Genomic DNA, 20,784 nt, shown 5'->3' with positions numbered 1-20,784 from the left:
CCCCAATGTAGAGACAACACCCCCAAAACCCCAGTATAGAGACAACACCCCAAAAAACCCCAGTGTAGAGACACCACCCCAAAAACCCCAGTGTAGAGACAATACGCCAAAAACCCCAATGTAGAGACAACACCCCAAAAACCCCAGTGTTGAGACAACACCCCAACAACCCCAGTGTAGAAACAACACCTAAAAGAACCCCAGTGTAGAGACAACACCCCAAAAACCCCAATGTAGAGACAACACCCCAAAGACCCCAGTGTAGAGGCAACGCCCTAAAAACCCCAGTGTAGCGACCACACCACAAGAAACCCCAGTGTAGAGACAACACCCCAAAAAACCCCAGTGTAGTGACACCACCCCAAAAACCCCAGTGTAGAGACAACACGCCACAAACCCGTGTAGAGACAACACCCCAAAAACCCCAGTGTTGAGACAACACCCCAACAACCCCAGTGTAGAAACAACACCTAAAAGAACCCTAGTGTAGAGACAACACCCCAAAAACCCCAATGTAGAGACAACACCCCAAAGACCCCAGTGTAGATGCAACGACCTAAAAACCCCAGTGTTGCGACCACACCACAAAAAACCCCAGTGTAGAGACACCACCCCAAAAAACCTCAGTGTAGAGACACCACCCCAAAAACCCCAGTGTAGAGACAACATGCCAAAAACCCCAATGTAGAGACAACACCCCTAAAACCCCAGTGTTGAGACAACACCCCAACAACCCCAGTGTAGAAACAACACCTAAAAGACCCCCAGTGTAGAGACAACACCCCAAAAACCCCAATGTAGAGACAACACCCCAAAGACCCCAGTGTAGAGGCAACGCCCTAAAAACCCCAGTGTAGCGACCACACCACAAAAAACCCCAGTGTAGAGGCAACGCCCCAAAAACCCCAGTGTAGAGACAACACCCCAAAAAAACCCAGTGTAGAAACAGCACCTAAAAGAACCCCAATGTAGAGGCAATGCCACGAAAACCCCAATGTAGAGACAACACCCCCAAAACCCCAGTGTAGAGACAACACGCCAAAAACCCCAATGTAGAGACAACACCCCAAAAACCCCAGTGTTGAGACAACACCCCAACAACCCCAGTGTAGAAACAACACCTAAAAGACCCCCAGTGTAGAGACAACACCCCAAAAACCCCAATGTAGAGTTAACACCCCAAAGACCCCAGTGTAGAGGCAACGCCCTAAAAACCCCAGTGTAGCGACCACACCACAAAAAACCCCAGTGTAGAGACAACACCCCAAAAACCCCAGTGTAGAGAAACCACCCCAAAAACCACAGTGTAGGGACAACACCCCAAAAACCCCAGTGTAGAAACCACACCTAAAAGAACCCCAGTGTATGGGCAACGCCCCGAAAACCCCAATGTAGAGACAACCCCCCAAAAACCCCAATATAGAGACAGCACCCCAAAAACCCCAGTGTAGAGACAGCACCCCAAAAACCCCAGTGTAGAGGCAACGCCCCAAAAACCCCAGTGTAGAGGCAACGCCCCAAAAACCCCAATGTAGAAACAACACCTAAAAGAACCCCAGTGTAGAGGCAACGCCCCAAAAACCCCAATGTAGAGACAACACCCAAAAACCCCAGTGTAGAGACAACACCCCAAAAACCCCAGTGTAGAGACAAAACCACAAAAACCCCAGTGTAGAGACAACAGCCCAAAAACCCCAGTGTAGAGACAACACCCCAAAAACCCCAGTGTAGAGACAACAGCCCAAAAACCCCAGTGTTGAGATAACACCCCAAAAACCCCAGTGTAGACACAACACCCCAAAAACCCCAGTGTAGAGACAACACCCCAAAAACCCCAGTGTAGAGACAACAGCCCAAAAACCCCAGTGTAGAGACAACAGCCCAAAAACCCCAGTGTAGAGACAACACCCCAAAAACCCCCCAGTGTAGGACAACACCCCAAAAACTACCCAGTGTAGAGACAAAACCCCAGTGTAGATAAATGCCCAAAAGACCCTAGTGTAGAATCACCCCCCAAAAAAACATCTCTATGTTGAGACACCCCCACAAGAGCCCCCTCCCCAAATCTGTGTTTAGACAGCCCACCCTCATGCTCCAGGGTTAAGGTGTGTGGGATTTAACACTCTCCTTGTGCTATGCTCTGGAATTCTGTCTCAAAACCTCTCAGACCCCAACGCCCCCCCTCCCAGGCCACATGTCTCCGTCCCTCTGTCTCTCTCCCTGTCTCACCCCTCTCCCTGTTTCTCCCTGTCTCTCCCCTCTCGTGATCTCTCTCCTCTCTCTGCCTCTCCCCTCTCCCTGCCACTCCCCTCTCTCTCCCTCTCCCTGCCTCTCCTTTCTCCCTCCCTCTCCCTGATTCTCCCCTCCCCCGGTCTCTCCCCTCTCCCGGTCTCTCCCCTCTTCCTGTCTCTCACTGCCTCTCCCCTCTCCCTGTCTCTCCCCTCTCCCTGTCTCTCCCGGTCTCTCCCCTCTCCCGGTCTCTCTCCTCTTCCTGTCTCTCCCTGCCTCTCCCCTCTCCCCGTCTCTCCCCTCTCCCTGTCTCTCCCCGTCTCTCCCCTCTCCCTGCCGCTCCCCTCTCCCTACCTCTCCGCTCTCCCTGTCTCTCCCCTCTCCTTGCCTCTCCCTTCTCCCTGTCTCTCCCCTCTCCTTGCCTCTCCCTTCTCCCTGTCTCTCCCCTCTCCCTGCCTCTCCCCTTTCCCCTCTCCCTGTCTCTCCCTGCCTCTCCTTTCCCCCTATCTCTCCCTGCCTCTCCCCTCTCCCCTCTCCCTGTCTCTCCCTGCCTCTCCTTTCTCCCTGTCTCTCCCTGCCTCTCCCCTCTCCCCGTCTCTCCCTGCCTCTCCTTTCTCCCTGCCTCTTCCTGTCTTTCCCTCCCTCTCCCCTCTCCCTCCCTCTCCCCTCTCCCTCCCTCTCCCCTCTCCCTCCCTCTCCCCTCTCCCTCCCTCTCCCCTCTCCCTCCCCTCTCCCTCTCTCCCCGTCTCTCCCTCTCTCCCCGTCTCTCCCCTCTCCCTGTCTGTCCTCTCTCTCTCGGTCTCGTTCTCTGTCTCTCCCCCACCCGACTCTCTCCACTCTCTCTCTGTCTCTTCCCTCTCTTTCTTTAACCACTTTCTCTCTCTGTCTCTCCTCTCTCTTTCTCCCTCTCTCTGTCTCCCCTCTCTTTCTCTCTCTCTCTCTTTCCCCTCTCTGTCTCCTCTCTCTCTGTCCCTCTCTCTGTCTCCCCCCTCTCTCTCTTTCTCTCTCTCGGTCTCCCATCTCTCTCTCTCTCTCTCTCTGTCTCCCCTCTCTCTCTCTCTCTCTCTGTCTCCATCCTCTCTCTCTTTCTCTCTCTCTGTCTCCCCTCTCACTCTCTCGGTCTCCCCTCTCTCTCTCTCTCTCTGTCTCCCCTCTCTCTGTCTCCCCTCTCTCTGTCTCCCCTCTCTCTGTCTCCCCTCTCTCTGTCTCCCCTCTCTCTGTCTCCCCTCTCTCTCTCTCTCTCTGTCTCTCTCTCTGTCTCCCCTCTCTCTCTGTCTCCCCTCTCTCTGTCTCCCCCTCTCTCTCTCTCTGTCTCTCTCTCTGTCTCCCCTCTCTCTCTCTCTCTCTGTCTCCTCTCTCTCTCCCCTCTCTCTCTCTCTCTCTGTCTCCCCTCTCGCTCTCTCCCCTCTCTCTCTCTGTCTCCCCTCTCTTTCTCTCTCTCTCTGTCTCCCCTCTTTTTCTCTCTGTCTCCCCTCTTTTTCTCTCTCTCTGTCTCCCTTCTCTCTGTCTCCCCTCTCTCTGTCTCTGTCTCCCCTCTCTCTCTCTCTCTGTCGCCCCTCTCTCTCTCTCTCTGTCGCCCCTCTCTCTCTCTCTCTGTCTCCCCCTCTCTCTCTCTCTGTCTCCCCTCTCTCTCTCTCTCTGTCTCCCCTCTCTCTCTCTCTGTCTCCACTCTCTCTCTCTCTCTCTGTCTCCCCTCTCTCTCTCTCTCTCTGTCTCCCCTCTTTTTCTCTCTGTCTCCTCTCTCTCTCTCTCTCTCTGTCTCCCCTCTCTCTCTGTCTCCCCTCTCTCTCTCTCTCTGTCTCCCCTCTCTTTCTCTCTCTCTCTGTGTCCCCTCTTTTTCTCTCTGTCTCCCCTCTTTTTCTCTCTCTCTGTCTCCCTTCTCTCTGTCTCCCCTCTCTCTGTCTCTGTCTCCCCTCTCTCTCTCTCTCTCTGTCGCCCCTCTCTCTCTCTCTGTCTCCCCTCTCTCTCTCTCTCTCTGTCTCCCCTCTCTCTCTCTCTGTCTCCCCCCTCTCTCTCTCTGTCTCCACTCTCTCTCTCTCTCTCTGTCTACACTCTCTCTCTCTCTCTCTCTCTCTCTCTCTGTCTCCCCTCTATCTCCCCCTGTCTCCTCTCTCTCTGTCTCCCCTCTCTCTCTCTCTCTCTCTCTATCTCCCCCTCTCTCTCTGTCTCCCCTCTCTCTCTCTGTCTCCCCTCTCTCTCTCTCTCTCTATCTCCCCCTCTCTCTCTCTGTCTCCCCTCTCTCTCTCTGTCTCTCTCTCTGTCTCCCCTCTCTCTCTCTGTCTCTGTCTCCCCTCTCTCTCTCTGTCTCTCTCTCTGTCTCCCCTCTCTCTATCTCCCTCTGTCTCCTCTCTCTCTCTCTCTCTGTCTCCCCTCTCTCTCTCTCTATCTCCCCCTCTCTCTCTCTCTGTCTCCCCTCTCTCTCTCTGACTCTCTCTCTGTCTCCCCTCTCTCTCTCTCTCTGTCTCCTCTCTCTCTCTCTCACTGTCTCCCCTCTCTCTCCCCTCTCTCTCTCTCTGTCTCCCCTCTCTCTGTCTCCCCTCTCTCTCTCTATCTCCCCTCTCTCTCTCTCTCTCTCTCTGTCTCCCCTCTCTCTATCTCCCCCTCTCTCTCTCTGTCTCCCCTCTCTCTATCTCCCCCTCTCTCTCTCTGTCTCCCCTCTCTCTCTGTCTCCCCTCTCTCTCTGTCTCCCCTCTCTCTCTGTCTCCCCCTCACTCTCTGTCTCCCCCTCACTCTCTCTATCTCTCTATGTCTCACCTTCCTCTCTCTCTGCCTCACTCCTGTTATCCAGTGTTGAACTCTGTGTGCTTTATGTTCCTGTGAAGTATCTCTGGTTGCTTTATGTGCTAAAGACTGTTGTACTGCACGCTGTGCTCTCTCTGTGACTGTTATCTCTCCTTATCTGTCTGAGCAGAGTTTCACTGAGAGTGAACCTGAGGACACATTACAGACAATGATTAACCCCAATGAGGTTTACAGCAGCAGTCGGAGAGTAGTCGAAGTAGCCTCAGAGACTGACAGCGGCATCTCCGATGACCAGCGCCCAGACAGTCCACAGCACAGTGACCCTGGACCTGAGAGTGAGGCTGGTCCCAGCACATTCTACCAGGTTGTGTATGGAGTCAGTATGCTGGAAGGCATGAAGACAGAGCGAGCAGCCAACAGCACCAGCCTCGTGTCAATCGAGCTCGGTCAGTGACCCCGAAACAGGGACAGGGAGGGTCAGTGACCCCGGGACAGGGACAGGGAGGGTCAGTGACCCCGGGACAGGGACAGGGAGGGTCAGTGACCCTGGGACAGGGACAGGGAGGGTCAGTGACCCCGGGACAGGGACAGGGCGGGTCAGTGACCCCGAAACAGGGACAGGGAGGGTCAGTGACCCCGGGACAGGGACAGGGAGGGTCAGTGACCCCGAAACACGGACAAGGAGGGTCAGTGACCCCGGGACAGGGACAGGGAGGGTCAGTGACCCTGGGACAGGGACAGGGAGGGTCAGTGACCCCGGGACATGGAGGGTCAGTTACCCCGGGACAGGGACAGGGAGGGTCAGTGATCCCGGGACAGGGACAGGGACAGGGAGGGTCAGTTACCCCGGGACAGGGACAGGGAGGGTCAGTGACCCCGGGACAGGGACAGGGACAGGGAGGGTCAGTTACCCCGGGACAGGGACAGGGAGGGTCAGTGACCCCGGGACATGGAGGGTCAATGACCCCGGGACAGGGACAGGGAGGGTCGGTTACCCCGGGACAGGGACAGGGAGGGTCAGTGACTCCGAAACAGGGACAGGGAGGTTCAGTGACCCTGGGACAGGGACAGGGAGGGTCAGTTACCCCGGGACAGGGACAGGGAGGGTCAGTGATCCCGGGACAGGGACAGGGACAGGGAGGGTCAGTGATCCCGGGACAGGGACAGGGAGGGTCAGTGATCCCGGGACAGGGACAGGGACAGGGAGGGTCAGTTACCCCGGGACAGGGACAGGGAGGGTCAGTGATCCCGGGACAGGGACAGGGAGGGTCAGTGATCCCGGGACAGGGACAGGGAGGGTCAGTGATCCCGGGACAGGGACAGGGAGGGTCAGTTACCCCGGGACAGGGACAGGGAGGGTCAGTTACCCCGGGACAGGGACAGGGAGGGTCAGTGATCCCGGGACAGGGACAGGGAGGGTCAGTGATCCCGGGACAGGGACAGGGAGGGTCAGTGATCCTGAAACAGGGACAGGGAGGGTCAGTGACCCTGGGACAGGGACAGGGAGGGTCAGTGATCCCAGGACAGGGACAGGGACAGGGAGGGTCAGTGACCCCGAAACACGGACAAGGAGGGTCAGTGACCCCGGGACAGGGAGGGTCAGTGACCCCGGGACAGGGACAGGGAGGGTCAGTGACCCCGGGACATGGAGGGTCAATGACCCCGGGACAGGGACAGGGAGGGTCAGTTACCCCGGGACAGGGACAGGGAGGGTCAGTTACCCCGGGACAGGGACAGGGAGGGTCAGTTACCCCGGGACAGGGACAGGGACAGGGAGGGTCAGTTACCCCGGGACAGGGACAGGGAGGGTCAGTGACTCCGAAACAGGGACAGGGAGGTTCAGTGACCCTGGGACAGGGACAGGGAGGGTCAGTTACCCCGGGACAGGGACAGGGAGGGTCAGTGATCCCGGGACAGGGACAGGGACAGGGAGGGTCAGTGACCCCGGGACAGGGACAGGGAGGGTCAGTGACCCCGGGACATGGAGGGTCAATGACCCCGGGACAGGGACAGGGAGGGTCAGTTACCCCGGGACAGGGACAGGGAGGGTCAGTTACCCCGGGACAGGGACAGGGAGGGTCAGTTACCCCGGGACAGGGACAGGGAAGGTCAGTGACTCCGAAACAGGGACAGGGCGGGTCAGTGACCCCGAAACAGGGACAGGGAGGGTCAGTGACCCCGGGACAGGGACAGGGAGGGTCAGTGACCCTGGGACAGGGACAGGGAGGGTCAGTTACCCCGGGACAGGGACAGGGAGGGTCAGTGATCCCGGGACAGGGACAGGGACAGGGAGGGTCAGTGACCCCAGGACAGGGACAGGGAGGGTCAGTGATCCTGAAACAGGGACAGGGAGGGTCAGTGATCCCGGGACAGGGACAGGGAGGGTCAGCGGTCCCGGGACAGGGAGGGTCGGTGATTCTGGAACATGGAGGATGTGTGTGTGCGTGTGTGCACGTGGTGAGGAGGAGTTGTTGTGTATGTGTCTGAGTGTAAGTCTGAGGTTGTGTGAATATTGAGAGGAGTGAGTTGGGCTGGAATGCTCCCCTCCTTGGTTGAATAGCATGCTAACCTTTTGTTCTTTGAAGAAGTGACATGAGTGTGGATAAAGGGAGACCAGTGGATGTTCTGTACTTAGATTTCCAGAAGGCATTCGATCAGGTGCCATATCAAAGGTTATTGTGGAAAGTAAAAGCTCATGGTGTAGAGGGTAACATATTGCCAGGGTAGAAGTTTGGCTAGCTAACAGGAAACAAAGGGTTGGCATAAATGGGCCTTTTTCTGGTTGCAGGATGTAACGAGTGGTGAGCCACAGGAATCTGTGCTGGGGCCTCAACTGTTTACAATTTATATAAATGACTTGGATGAAGGGACCAACGGTATGGTTGTTAAATTTGCTGATGACACAAAGATAGGAAGGAAAGTAAGTTGTGAAGAGGATATAAGGAGGCTACAAAAAATATAGATAGGTTAAACGAGTGGACAAAGATCTGGCAAATGGAGTATAATGTGGGAAAATGTGAAATTGTCTATTTTGGCAGGAAGAATAAAAGAGAAGCATATTATCTAAATGGTGAGAGATTGCAGAGCTCGGAGATTCAGAGGGATCTGGGTGTCCTAGTGCATGAATCACAAAAGGTTAGTTTGCAGGTACAGCAGGTCATTAGGAAAGCTAATAGAATGTTATCATTTACTGTGAGGGGAACTGAGTATCAAAGTAGGGAGGTTGGGCTTTAGTTATAAAGGGCATTGGTCTCCTTATTTAAGGAAGGATGTAAATGTGTTAGAAGTAGTACAGAGAAGGTTCACCAGACTAATACCTGGAATGAGTGGGTTGTCTTTTGAGGAAAGAACAGGCTAGGCAAGTATCCACTGGAGTTTAGAAGAGTAAGAGGCAGCTTGATTGAAGCATATAAGATCCTGAGGGGTCTTGACAGGGGGGATGTGGAGAGGATGTTTCCCCTTAAGGGAGAATCTAGAACTAGGGGGTTACTGTTTAAAAATGGAGGGTCACCCATTTAGGATACAGAGGAGGAAATCAGTTTTCACTCAGAGGGTTGTGAGACTATGGAATTCTCTTCCTCAAAAGGTGGTTGAAGTAGAGTCCTTCAATGTTTTTGAGGCAGAGCTAGATAGAGCCTCTTGATAAGTAAGGTTGTGGAAGGTTAGAGAGCGTAGGCAGGAATATGAGGTTCAAATCAGATCAGCTATAATCTTATTGAAGAGCAGTGCAGGTTCGAGGGGCTGAATGGCCTACTCCAGATTCGTATGTTTGTATGTAATCCACGGGTATAGAGTGGACCAGTACCCCAGCGAGAGTCAGTTCCTCTGAGGATTAAATAACTCAGCTATGCTGTTCTGTGTTGCAGGCAGTTGGAATACGCCGATGCTGATCCCAGAGACTTGTGTTGTAGACACTGCACCAACCCTCACAGGCAGTGTGAAGAGGTCACGTAGCATCACAGACACTGACACAGATATCGTCAACAGCCTGATGGTAAAGAAGGCAAGCAGCGAATAGGAGGCAGAAACTAAAACACACAGCCAACACTCAGCCAAGCTGCTACCAACCCACCAGCCACAACCTACACCACCTCTGTCATGAGGCTGAGATAACCCCGTGCCCATGTCTGTCTACAGTCTGCTCTCACTGGTCCATATACAGACAGAGTGTGAGGAACAATGATTCAGTTAGAGTCAGCACCTTCAGGAGAGGAGGGGGACCTGTACCCCAGTGAGAGTCAGCACCTTCAGGAGAGGAGCGGGACCTGTACCCAAGTGAGAGTCAGCACCTTCAGGAGAGGAGGGAGACCTGTACCCCAGTGAGAGTCAGCACCTTCAGGAGAGGAGGGGGACCTGTACCCCAGTGAGAGTCAGCACCTTCAGGAGAGGAGGGGGACCTGTACCCCAGTGAGAGTCAGCACCTTCAGGAGAGGAGGGGGACCTGTACCCCAGTAAGAGTCAGCACCTTCAGGAGAGGAGGGGGACCTGTACCCCAGTGAGAGTCAGCACCTTCAGGAGAGGAGGGGGACCCGTACCCCAGTGAGAGTCAGCACCTTCAGGAGAGGAGGGGGACCTGTACCCCAGTGAGAGTCAGCACCTTCAGGAGAGGAGGGGGACAGATGATAGTTGTTCCGACGCTGATCGAGTGAGTCTGTTCCCAGTGAAGATGGTTGGGCACTGTGCAGGATATGCTGCTGACTGTGGAGTTCAGATTAATTCTACCTTCTGTTGTTTTCCAGCATTTCCCTGACCTGGCACTGACTGAGGAGGAGAAACGGCTGCTGAATCAGGAGGGAATTGTCCTGCCCAGCAACCTGCCTCTGACCAAGGTAACCAGTCACCCCTTTCCAAACACACACCGAGCATCAGGGCCACAGTGCAAGGGGTTACCTACCAGCAATTGGGGCTCTTAAAGGAGGAGAGTGAGGTTTAGGAGGGAATTGTGGAGCGATGGGAATCGGGGGATGCTCAAGAGGCTGAAATTAGAGGGGTGTAGGGGCTGGAGGAGGTTACAGAGATAGGGAGGGGTGTAGGGGCTGGAGGAGGTTACAGAGATAGGGAGGGGTGTAGGGACTGGAGGAGGTTACAGAGATAGGGAGGGGTGTAGGGGCTAGAGGAGGTTACAGAGATAGGGAGGGGTGTAGGGGCTGGAGGAGGTTACAGAGATAGGGAGGGGTGTAGGCGCTGGAGGAGGTTACAGTGATAGTGAGGGGTGTAGGGACTGGAGGAGGTTACAGTGATAGTGAGGGGTGTAGGGACTGGAGGAGGTTACAGAGATAGGGAGGGGTGTAGGGACTGAAGGAGGTTACAGAGATAGGGAGGGGTGTAGGGACTGGAGGAAGTTATAGAGGGGGGTGAGGTAATGGAAATTTGAAAATAAGAGTGGGACAGAGAATTGAAAATCAGGACTTTGCTTGATTGGCAGTCAGTGTAAAAGAATGAAAACAGGAGTGAGAGGGCATTGGGACTTGGTGAGACAAAATTTAGGGAGGCGTGGAGGATGGGAAACCAGCCAGGATTGTATTGGAACAGTCATGTCTCAGTGTTGGAAAGGCAGATGAATTGAGGCAGTGCATAGTTACAGAGAGGGAAAGAGTGTTAGCAATGGAGAGCTGTGTGCTCGGAAGCACGGCTTCTGATTAAACTTAAACTTCTTTCAAATTAGGGAACTTTGCAATTCTCCCCTCCTGCTCTCCTCTCCCTCTCCCTCACTCTGCCTCTGTTAGAGAGTTGATTTTCCAGGCAACTTTTCTTGGTGGAAACATTTAACTTTATTTACAAGACAGCAGCAGCAGCTACACCTGTGCATCAAACTCCATAACTAAAGAAGAATTCTCTCCTCGAGTTTCCTGTGCTGCTAACTCATTGGCTTACACAGATCATGTGATCTTTCAACACAGGATTATTCTTAAAGCTATAGTCCTACATTTCCCAAAACTGTAATTACTACATTCCTCCCCCTTTAACTTTTCTGTACATTTTGTATTTACAAAAATACAGAAGAAATGAAGACTGTCTTGAAAAGCGACATGGAGGAACAGCAGAAGAAACCCAAGGAGACACTGCTGAATGACAGAATTCAAGATGAAGTGAGTGAGCTTCGCAAAGTAAAGGAAAACCTGTTGAGAGACCTGCACACAATTTGTACCTCTGGAAAATGACAACGAGAAACAGGAAGAATTTAATGCCTCTCTGAACAAACTGAAGAACCGGTTAGCAGAGAAGACGCAGAAATGTTCAAGGTTCCAGGAGGAAGCCAACAGATACGAGAAGGAGACAGAAGAGCTGAGGAATCAGCTGAATGAAGCTAAAGAGGCTTTGAAAGCAAAAGCCGAAGAACTTTCCAAGACGCTGGTAGATAATGAAGTCATGGGGAGCTCAACTACCGAATTAAGACAAGTTGAGATTGCATTTGAGAGAAGTCTGGCCCACAGTGAACTCAAAAAAAAGGCCAAAACTAAACTCTGGTAGGAAGAAGACAAAAAGAAAGAAGGTTCCAAAAAGACAATAAAAGGTGGGAATGAAAAAGTTAACAACACGACAATGCAATAACAATAATAAAACAACGTGAACAACTTATGAAGACAGAAATGGAGAAGCAACGTCTTCATACAGTATTACATGTTAAATGTGTACTGGAGAACTTCAAACAGGAGCATGTTCAGAATGACTTCAGAGATGTGGCACTAATGGTGCGTTTATTATTTCTCTGAAGAAAATCAGCCTCCTCAAGGACTTCTGCAAACTTGTTTGCCCTGAAAGGGATGATAGAATGCCCCTTGAAGATCAAATAGAATTGGTGTCAAATCCACTGTGGGACCGGTTCGAAGGAGCTGCCAAACTGGTGGCCAATAGCACCTGTAAACACTTGAAGGAAACAATAAGCAAATAATTGAACTGTGCTTACTTTGATAGTATTCCAGTCCCTCACGGTGGGTTTGCTGGATGATGATGCTGAAGATAACATCAAATAGATACAAGTTACTTCCAAGGCCTTATCTGGAAAGGATTCTGTAGAGAAATATGAGGAAGTAACTCATCATCTGGAATTTGCCAAAGGTTGCACTCAGCCAAGAGCTGCTAAAAACAGAAAAGAGCACGCAACGACAGGAGGATGAAGCACCATCTTCGGATAAGTCTAAGCCTGATACTTCCCAATTCGGAGGGAAAGGTGGAGAAAAGTCAAGGGAACCAAAAGGTGACTCATGACTTGCATAGTCGTGAGCGACAATTTCCTTTTGGGGAAGCAGTATATGTAAAGAATTTCAGTGGAGGACCGAAGTGGTTACTTGGTAAAGTAAGCTCTGTGACCGGACCATTGTCGTACCACATGGAAGTGGATGGTGGATCACCCATAAGCATGTGGATCATTTAAGAAGAAGGGAGATACCCCAACAAAATGATGTTCCACTTGTATCCATTGCTGAACCTGTGGTTCCTGTTGAAGTTGCTCAACCAAGGATAGACACGCCCGATGTCTCTGCCGGAATGGAAGACACTGAACTGCCTGTGCCTGCACTAGGGGCCATCAAGCTTCGAATTAAACTGTAGGTCTTGCTCCCACAAATACTCAGGAGAATCGCTCTCCTCTTTTCCTCCACCCGTGATTTCGCTGGCTTGAAAGCAGAACACAAGATATTCTATATATTGAGACCAGTCATCTGTGGCTGGCTTAAAGGGATTGATTCTGTCAAACTGTGGCATCTTGGATGAGTATATCTCCCTTTCTTTTTAATTATCTTAGATACTCACAATCGCTGGGCGAGGTACAGCACCAGATCTGATTTATCATCATCGCCAGTTTGTTATCAAATTGATTTTCCAGGCAACTTTTCTTGGTGGACATGTTTAACTTTATTTACAAGACAGCAGCAGCAGCTACACTTGTGCATCAAACTCCATAACTAAAGAAGAATTCTCTCCTACAGGTTCCCCGTGCTGCTAACTCATTGGTTTACACAGATCATGTGATCTTACAACACAGGATTAGTCTTAAAGCTACAGTCCAAAGTTTATCAGAACTACAATTACCACAGCCTCCTTTCTTCCTCCCCTCCCTCCTTTTCCTGTAATGTACAGAAACAAACCTCCAGTTTGCTATCACATTATTCCAGTTTAAATGACCTACTCTCTTTCTCCTTTCCCCAGGCTGAGGAACGGATTTTGAAGAAGGTGCGGAGAAAGATCCGGAATAAGCAGTCAGCACAAGAAAGTAGGAGGAGGAAGAAGGAATACATTGATGGGTTAGAGAGCAGGTGAGGGGCAAAGACAGGATCAGGTAAGGGAAGGGGTTCAGAGAGCGAGTGAGGGGAAGGGGTCTCCACTGACTTTATTTTTACTCATTCACGGGGGGATGTGGGTGCCGCTGGCTGGGCCCAGCATTCACTGCCCATCCCTAATTGCCCCTTGAGAAGGTGGTGGTGAGCTGCCTTCTTGAACCGCTGCAGTCCGTGTGGTGTAGGTACACCCACCGTGCTGTTAGGGAGGGAGCTCCAGGATTTTGACCCAGTGACAGTGCAGGCCACTGGAGGGTGAGATTGCCATTGTTATTGCCGGAGCCAGGGTCGATTCCGGGTGGTCCGTCCGGTTTCATTCCCTCTTGACTTTCTAGTGGTTTGATACAATTGCTCGGCCATTTCAGAGGGGCAGTTAAGTGTTAACCAGGTTGCTGTGGGTCTGGAGTCACGTGTAGGCCAGACCAGGTAAGGACGGCAGATTTCCCTCCCTAAAGGGGCATTAGTGACCCAGATGGATTTTTACGACAGTTCACAATGTTCCATGGTCATCATTAGACATTTAATCCAGATTTTTTTTTATTGATTGAATTCAAATTCCACCATCTGCCTTGGTGGGACTCAAACCCGTATCCCCGGAGTATTACCCTGGGTCCCTGGATGATTAGTGACAATACCACTTTGCTACTCCCTCCTCACTGTGTTCTAACACACTCTATCGCCCTCTCTTCTCTCAGGGTTGCTGCCTGTACAGCTCAAAACCAGGAGCTTCAGAAACAAGTGCTACAGCTCGAACATCACAATGTGTGAGTATCCATCATGGCCACTTCCTCAAGTCTGCACTATCACTGGGGTCTTCGTCAGTGCTGACCCTCCGACAGTGCAGGACTCCCTCAGTCCTGACCCTCCGACAGTGCGGCGCTCCCTCAGCACTGACCGTCCGACAGTGCGGCACTCCCTCAGTACTGACCCTCCGACAGTGCGGCGCTCCCTCAGCACTGACCCTCTGACAGTGCGGCGCTCCCTCAGCACTGACCGTCCGACAGTGCGGCACTCCCTCAGTACTGACCCTCCGACAGTGCAGCACCTTCTCAGTTCTGATCCTCTGACAGTGCGGCGCTCCCTCAGCACTGACCCTCTGACAGTGCGGCGCTCCCTCAGCACTGACCCTCCGACAGTGCGGCGCTCCGTCAGCACTGATCCTCTGACAGTGCGGCGCTCCCTCAGTACAGACCCTCCGACAGTGCAGCACCCTCTCAGTGCTGATCCTCTGACCGTGCGGCACTCCCTCAGTACTGATCCTCCGACAGCACAGATCTACCTCAGTGCTGACCCTCCGAAAGTGTGGCACTCACGCAGCACTGACCATCTGACAGTGTGGTACTCTCTCAGGACTGACCCTCCAACAGTGTGGTGCTCCCTCAGTACTGGCCCTTCAACAGTGCAGCACACCCTCAGCACTGACCCTCTGACAGTGAGGCACTCAGCACTGATCCTCTGACAATGCAGATCTACCTCAATACTGACCCTCCGACAGTGCGGCACTCCCTCAGTACTGACCCACCGACAGTGCGGCGTACCTCAGTACTGACCCTCCGACAGTGCGGCACTCCCTCAGTACTGACCCACCGACAGTGCAGTGCTCCGTCAGCACTGAACCTCTCAGTGCGGCGCTCCCTCAGTACGGCGCTCCCTCAGTACTGACCTTCCAACAGTGCAGTGCTCCCTCAGTATTGATCCTCACACAGTGCGGCGCTCCCTCAGTACTGACCCTCCAACAGTGCAGTGCTCCCTCAGCACTGATCCTCACACAGTGCGGCGCTCCCTCAGTACTGACCCTCTGACAATGCGGCGCTCCCTCAGTACTGACCCTCCGACAGTGCGGCGCTCCCTCAGTACTGACCCTCTGACAGTACGGCGCTCTCTCAGCACTGACCCTCAGACGATGTGGCACTCCCTCAGCACTGACCCTCCGACATTGAGGCACTCCCTCAGTACTGACCCTCCGACAGTCCGGCTCTCCCTCAGCACTGGCCCTCTAGTTAATATCTGACATTTTGTATCTCTAGGTCTCTGCTAACTCAGCTACGTAGGTTACAGTCTCTGATTAAAGAGACTTCGAACAAGGCGGCACAGACCAGTACCTGCATCATGGTGAGTATCCGACAATGAAGGCAGTGCTGGGCGGTACACAGCAGGATCCCACAGGCTCAATGCTGCTGGATGAGCTCAGTGACCTCGGTCACCCTGGGGCAATGATAGGGGCTGAACGAGGCAGGCTTCCTTTCACAAATATCCAGAGTGCAGCAAACACCCCTTACTGCTACAAAGTCGAAGGTGCCTGGCAAGGATCGGATTGCTCTGGGCCCTGATTCCACACACAGGCAGCTGGTACCCACTATCAAAGCTAACTGGTGGAGAATGAGCGAGCCCAGTCCTCACTCACCCAGTGTTAGTGCACAGGTTGCTGAGCAGTGATTCTCTTCCACTTTCCCCCAATCCCCACCACCAACCAACCTGTGGCACTGAGGCAAATTTCATGCTGAGCTGCATTCAGCAAATTGGCAGAGTGTTCAGGGATGACAGGATTACACCAGGGCCTGCTCCTTCACCATCTGAACTAGCGAGATTGAACAATAAGCCTCACACAGAGAAGGGCGCTTACCCAGACTGTCAGCACATAGCCACGGGACGAGATTTTATATCAGCTGACCAAAAGCTTGGTCAAGGAGATCGGCTTTAGGGAGCAGAGAGGTTTAGGGAGGAAATTCCAGCGCTTAGGGCCCCAGGCAGCTGGAGGCACAGCTGACAATGGCAGAGGGATGGGAATTGGGGTCTGGGCAAGAGGCCAGAATTGGAGGAGCGCCGAGACCTCGGAGGGGTGTAGGGGCTGGGGGAGGTTACAGAGATAGGGAGGGGTGTAGGGGCTGGAGGAGGTTACAGAGATAGGGAGGGGTGTAGGGGCTGGAGGAGGTTACAGAGATAGGGAGGGGTGTAGGGGCTGGAGGAGGTTACAGAGATAGGGAGGGGTGTAGGGGCTGGAGGAGGTTACAGAGATAGGGAGGGGTGTAGGGGCTGGAGCAGGTTACAGAGATAGTGAGGGGTGTAGGAGCTGGGGAGGTTAGAGATAGGGTGGGGTGTAGGGGCTGGAGGAGGTTAGAGATAGGGCGGGGTGTAGGGGCTGGAGGAGGTTACAGAGATAGGGAGGGGTGTAGGGGCTGGAGGAGGTTACAGAGATAGGGAGGGGTTTAGGGGCTGGGGGAGGTTACAGAGATAGGGAGGGGTGTAGGGGCTGGGGGAGGTTACAGAGATAGCGAAGGGTGTAGGGGCTGGGGGAGGTTACAGATATAGGGAGGGGTGTAGGGGCTGCGGGAGGTTACAGAGAAAGTGAGGGTGTAGGGGCTGGGGGAGGTTACAGAGATAGGGAGGGGTGTAGGGGCTGGATGAGGTAACAGAGATGGGGAGGGAAGCAGGGGCTATATGAGGTTCCAGAGATACGGAGGGTTATGGGCTGGAGGGGTGCGGCTCTGGAGGGATTTGAAATCAAGGATGAGAATGATTAGAATGATGAGGTTGGACTGAGAGCAAACAGTCAGTTGGTACAGGGTTGATGGGTAAAGGGAATTTGGTTTGAGTTTGGATGATCTGTTTAAAGCAGAGAGGGTGAAAGATGGAACGAGTTGTTGTTGATGGGTCAGAAGCCCTGGTCAAACTGGAGACTGATCTGCTTCAAGCTGATACTGTGCAGTTCAAGGTATAAACCAAAGCTGTATTATTTCTCAGCTTCAATTCGAGTACTGTGTCTAAATGTGTCAGAATCTCGGTCAGACAGCACTTACTCTCTTTGTTTACGATCCCACTGCAACAGATTATGACTTTCTCCCTGATGCTGCTGATTATGCCCAGTTACAACCTGATCCGCTTGGAAACTCCAGTCAAGCAGCAGGGATACAAACCCACTGGAGGTATAGTATTTAGGCATGGTGACATCCTGCTCTGTCTCACTGGATTAGCAACAGTGAATTGTGCTGGAGGCAGTCTGTACAGGCGCCCTCATTACTGACCTTCCGACAGTGCTGCCCTCCCTCGGTACTGACCTTCCGACAGTATGGCGCTCCCTCGGTACTGATCCTCCAACAGTGCAGCACTCCCCCAGTAGTGACTCTCCAACAGTGCAGTGCTCCCTCAGTACTGACCCTCCAACAGTGCAGTGCTCCCTCAGTACTGACCCTCCGTCAGTGCGGCATTCCCTCAGTAGTGACTCCCCAACAGTTCAATGCTGCCTCAGTACTGACCCTCTGACAGTGCAGTGCTCCCTCTGTACTGACCCCCTGACAGTGCAGATCTACCTCAGTACTGACCCTCCGACACTGCGGCACCCCCTCAATACTGACCCTCCGACAGTGCGGGAATGAGACGGTTGCTGAGCTACTGGAACCACGGACACAAACAGCTCTTCAGAGATGCTCCCCAAAGACCTGAGCACGAAATATAGGCTCCTCTTTACACAGCAGAACTGAGGGAGCACCACACTGTCGGAGGGTCAGTACTGAGGGAGTGCCACACTGTCGGAGGGTCAGTACTGAGGGAGTGCCGCACTGTCGGAGGGTCAGTACTGAGGGAGTGCCGCACTGTCGGAGGGTCAGTACTGAGGGAGCGCCGCACTGTCGGACTGTCAGTACTGAGGGAGCACTGCCCTGTCACTCCCTCAGTACTGACCCTCCAACAGTGCAGCACTCCCCCAGTAGTGACTCTCCAACAGTGCAGTACTCCCTCAGTACTGACCCTCCGACAGTGCGGCACTCCCTCAGCACTGACCCTCTGACAGTGCGGCATTCCCTCAGCACTGACCCTCCGACAGTGCGGCACTCCCTCAGTACTGACCCTCCGACAGTGCGGCGCTCCCTCAGTACTGACCCTCCAACAGTGCGGCACTCCCTCAGTACTGACTCTCTGACAGTGCGGCACTCCCTCAGCACTGACCCTCCAACAGTGCGGCGCTCCGTCAGTACTGACCCTCTGACAGTGCAGCACTCCCTCAGTACTGACTCTCTGACAGTGCGCACTCCCTCAGCACTGACCCTCCAACAGTGCGGCACTCCCTCAGTACTGACTCTCTGACAGTGCGGCACTCCCTCAGTACTGACCCTCCGACAGTGCAGCACTCCCTCAGTACTGACCCTTCGACATTGCGGCGCCCCCTCAGTCCTGACCCTCCGACAGTGCGGCACTCCCTCAGTACTGACCGTCCGACAGTGCGGCACTCCCTCAGTACTGACCCTCTGACAGTGCGGCACTCCCTCAGTACTGACCCTCCTACAGTGCGGCACTCCCTCAGTACTGACCCTCTGACAGTGCGGCACTCCCTCAGTACTGACCGTCCGACAGTGCGGCACTCCCTCAGTACTGACCCTCTGACAGTGCGGCGGTCCCTCAGTACTGACCCTCTGACAGTGCGGCGCTCCCTCAGTACTGACCCTCTGACAGTGCGGCACTCCCTCAGTACTGACCCTCCGACAGTGCGGCGCCCCCTCAGTACTGACCCTCCGACAGTGTGGTGCTCCCTCAGTTCTGCTGTGTAAAGAGGAGCCTATATTTCGTGCTCAGGTCTTTGGGGAGCATCTCTGAAGAGCTGTTTGTGTCCGTGGTTCCAGTAGCTCAGCAACTGTCAGCCCCTTAGAAAGGGACAGGGGAAGGCCTTTTGGCTCCACAAGCCTGTTCTGCCCCTTATCGAGATAGTGGTGGAACTCCACCTGTCGCTTTGGTTCTGTAACCCTCAATACTGTTCCCCAACAAAAGCTCAGCAGATGAAGCGAACAACGGGAATAAGAGTAGCAAATTAAGGAACTGTTCTGTGAGGTTAGAGCTTTGTTATCCCTGCACAGTCTCATTCCCGGTTTCTTCCCACTTTCTTCCTCTCAGTTATTTCCAGGACAATCCTAACAGATCTGGAATCGACCCAGATATCGGAACTGGCTGAGAGCTCTCTCTCTGATGTCCTGGGATCTGTAGAGGTGCAGGAAGAAGCTGCCCCATTGGCTGACAACCTGAGACCCAACTCCCAAGACGGGCCAGTTATCAAAGGGAGCCGGTCAGGTCTCCTGCTCAAAGCCCGGGTTCCCCCGGTTAGTCACCTGGAAGATTCAGATCTCCAGAAAACCAGCAAGAATTCTTCGTCTGGACGACAGGAGGATTCGTCCGACTCTGGCACTCCCATCCCGAGCCCTGACCTGCTCCGTGGACACTCCCCGACTCCCAGCTCACCACACCCGGGCCAGCCATCTGAGACTACGAAATCTGGCCGTGCGGATGAGATGTGAAATGGGCTTTTCCATCTTTCAGACCTATAGTAGGGCAACTGGGTCACTACCTCAGGATCAGGTGCCTCTGTCCCTGTGTGAGGGACAGGCCACCGAGTGACCCCCTGTGTGAGGGACAGAGGCACCGAGTGACCCCCTGTGTGAGGGACAGAGGCACCGAGTGGACCAGTCAGTGGGGTATCAGCCACTGATGACACCGAACTCTAACCCCCACGCCGGCTCCCAGACACTTCATCTATACCTTGTCCCATCTTGATGGGACAAGCTGCTGATTGGACACTACATTTCTTTTATTGGTCTGGTATTTCTTCTATTGGTCTGGTATTTCTTCTATTGGTCTGGTATTTCTTCTATTGGTCTGGTATTTCTTCTATTGGTCTGGTATTTCTTCTATTGGTCTGGTATTTCTTCTATTGGTCTGGTATTTCTCCAATGGTCTGGTATTTCTTCTATTGGTCTGGTATTTCTTCTATTGGTCTGGTATTTCTCATTAATGAGGTTTGTAAATAGTCCTTCATAAAAATCCAAACATCCTCTCTCTCACTCTCTCCATGTGTGTTTGAGAGTGTGAGTGAGTGAGTGTTTGTGAGAGTGAGTGAGTGTGTGTGTGTGTGTGTGTGTGTGTGTGTGTGTGTGAGAGAGTGAGTGCGTGTGAGAGACTGAATGAGTGTGTGTGCAATGGAGTGAGTGTATGTGAGAGTATGTGTATATGTGTGTCTGTGAGAGTGTGTGAGAGAGGAAGTATAAGTGTGTGTATGTCTGAGAGTATGCGTGTGTGTGTGTGTGTGTGTGTATGAGTGTGTGTGTCTGAGAGTATGTGCCTGAGCATGTATGAGTGTGTGTGTGTGTGTGTGTGTGTCTGAGAATGTGTATGTCTGAGTGAGAGTTTGTATATTTGAGTGCGTGTGTGTATGTGTGTGTGTGTGTGTGTCTGTGAGTGTGAGAGAGTGTGTTTGTCAGAATGATTGTGTGTGTATATGTGTGTCTGTGAGAGTGTATGAGAGAGTATGGATGAGTGTGTGTGTCTGTGAGTGTGAGAGAGTGTGTTTGTCAGAGTGTGTGTGTGTGTATATGTGTGTCTGTGAGATTGTGTGAGAGAGTATGGATGTGTGTGTGTGTCTGAGAGTGTGTGTGTGTGTGTCTGAGAATGTGTATGTCTGAGTGTGAGAGTTTGTATATTTGAGTGCATGTGTGTGTGTTGTGTGTGTGTGTCTGTCTGTGAGAGTGCGTGTGTCAGAGTGAGTGTGTGTGTATATGTG

The 20,784-nt window shown here is 53.0% G+C and overlaps 1 protein-coding gene across 5 annotated transcripts in view; it reads left to right on the top strand.

Moving 5' to 3' along the window:
- The window catches only part of LOC121272855 (cyclic AMP-responsive element-binding protein 3-like protein 4), a 73,232-nt gene extending 53,055 nt beyond the window's left edge, over positions 1-20,177 (top strand). For 4 of the 5 annotated variants that reach the window (XM_041179682.1, XM_041179683.1, XM_041179685.1 and 1 more), the window contains 8 exons: positions 5,141-5,417; positions 8,838-8,974; positions 9,711-9,800; positions 13,120-13,226; positions 13,943-14,011; positions 15,275-15,359; positions 17,074-17,170; positions 19,128-20,177. In XM_041179682.1, the coding sequence (XP_041035616.1) occupies positions 5,141-5,417; positions 8,838-8,974; positions 9,711-9,800; positions 13,120-13,226; positions 13,943-14,011; positions 15,275-15,359; positions 17,074-17,170; positions 19,128-19,525 (1,260 nt within the window). In that variant the 3' untranslated portion in view covers positions 19,526-20,177. The remainder of the gene's footprint in view (positions 1-5,140; positions 5,418-8,837; positions 8,975-9,710; positions 9,801-13,119; positions 13,227-13,942; positions 14,012-15,274; positions 15,360-17,073; positions 17,171-19,127) is intronic. The other variant, XM_041179686.1, reaches the window with a different exon arrangement.
- The last annotated feature ends 607 nt before the right edge of the window (positions 20,178-20,784 follow it).

Source organism: Carcharodon carcharias, chromosome 36 (genome assembly GCF_017639515.1).
Source record: "Carcharodon carcharias isolate sCarCar2 chromosome 36, sCarCar2.pri, whole genome shotgun sequence".
Taxonomy (NCBI): Eukaryota; Metazoa; Chordata; class Chondrichthyes; order Lamniformes; family Lamnidae; genus Carcharodon; species Carcharodon carcharias.
Note: the sequence above shows the minus strand (reverse complement) of the source record. Positions and strands in the feature narration are given on the sequence as shown.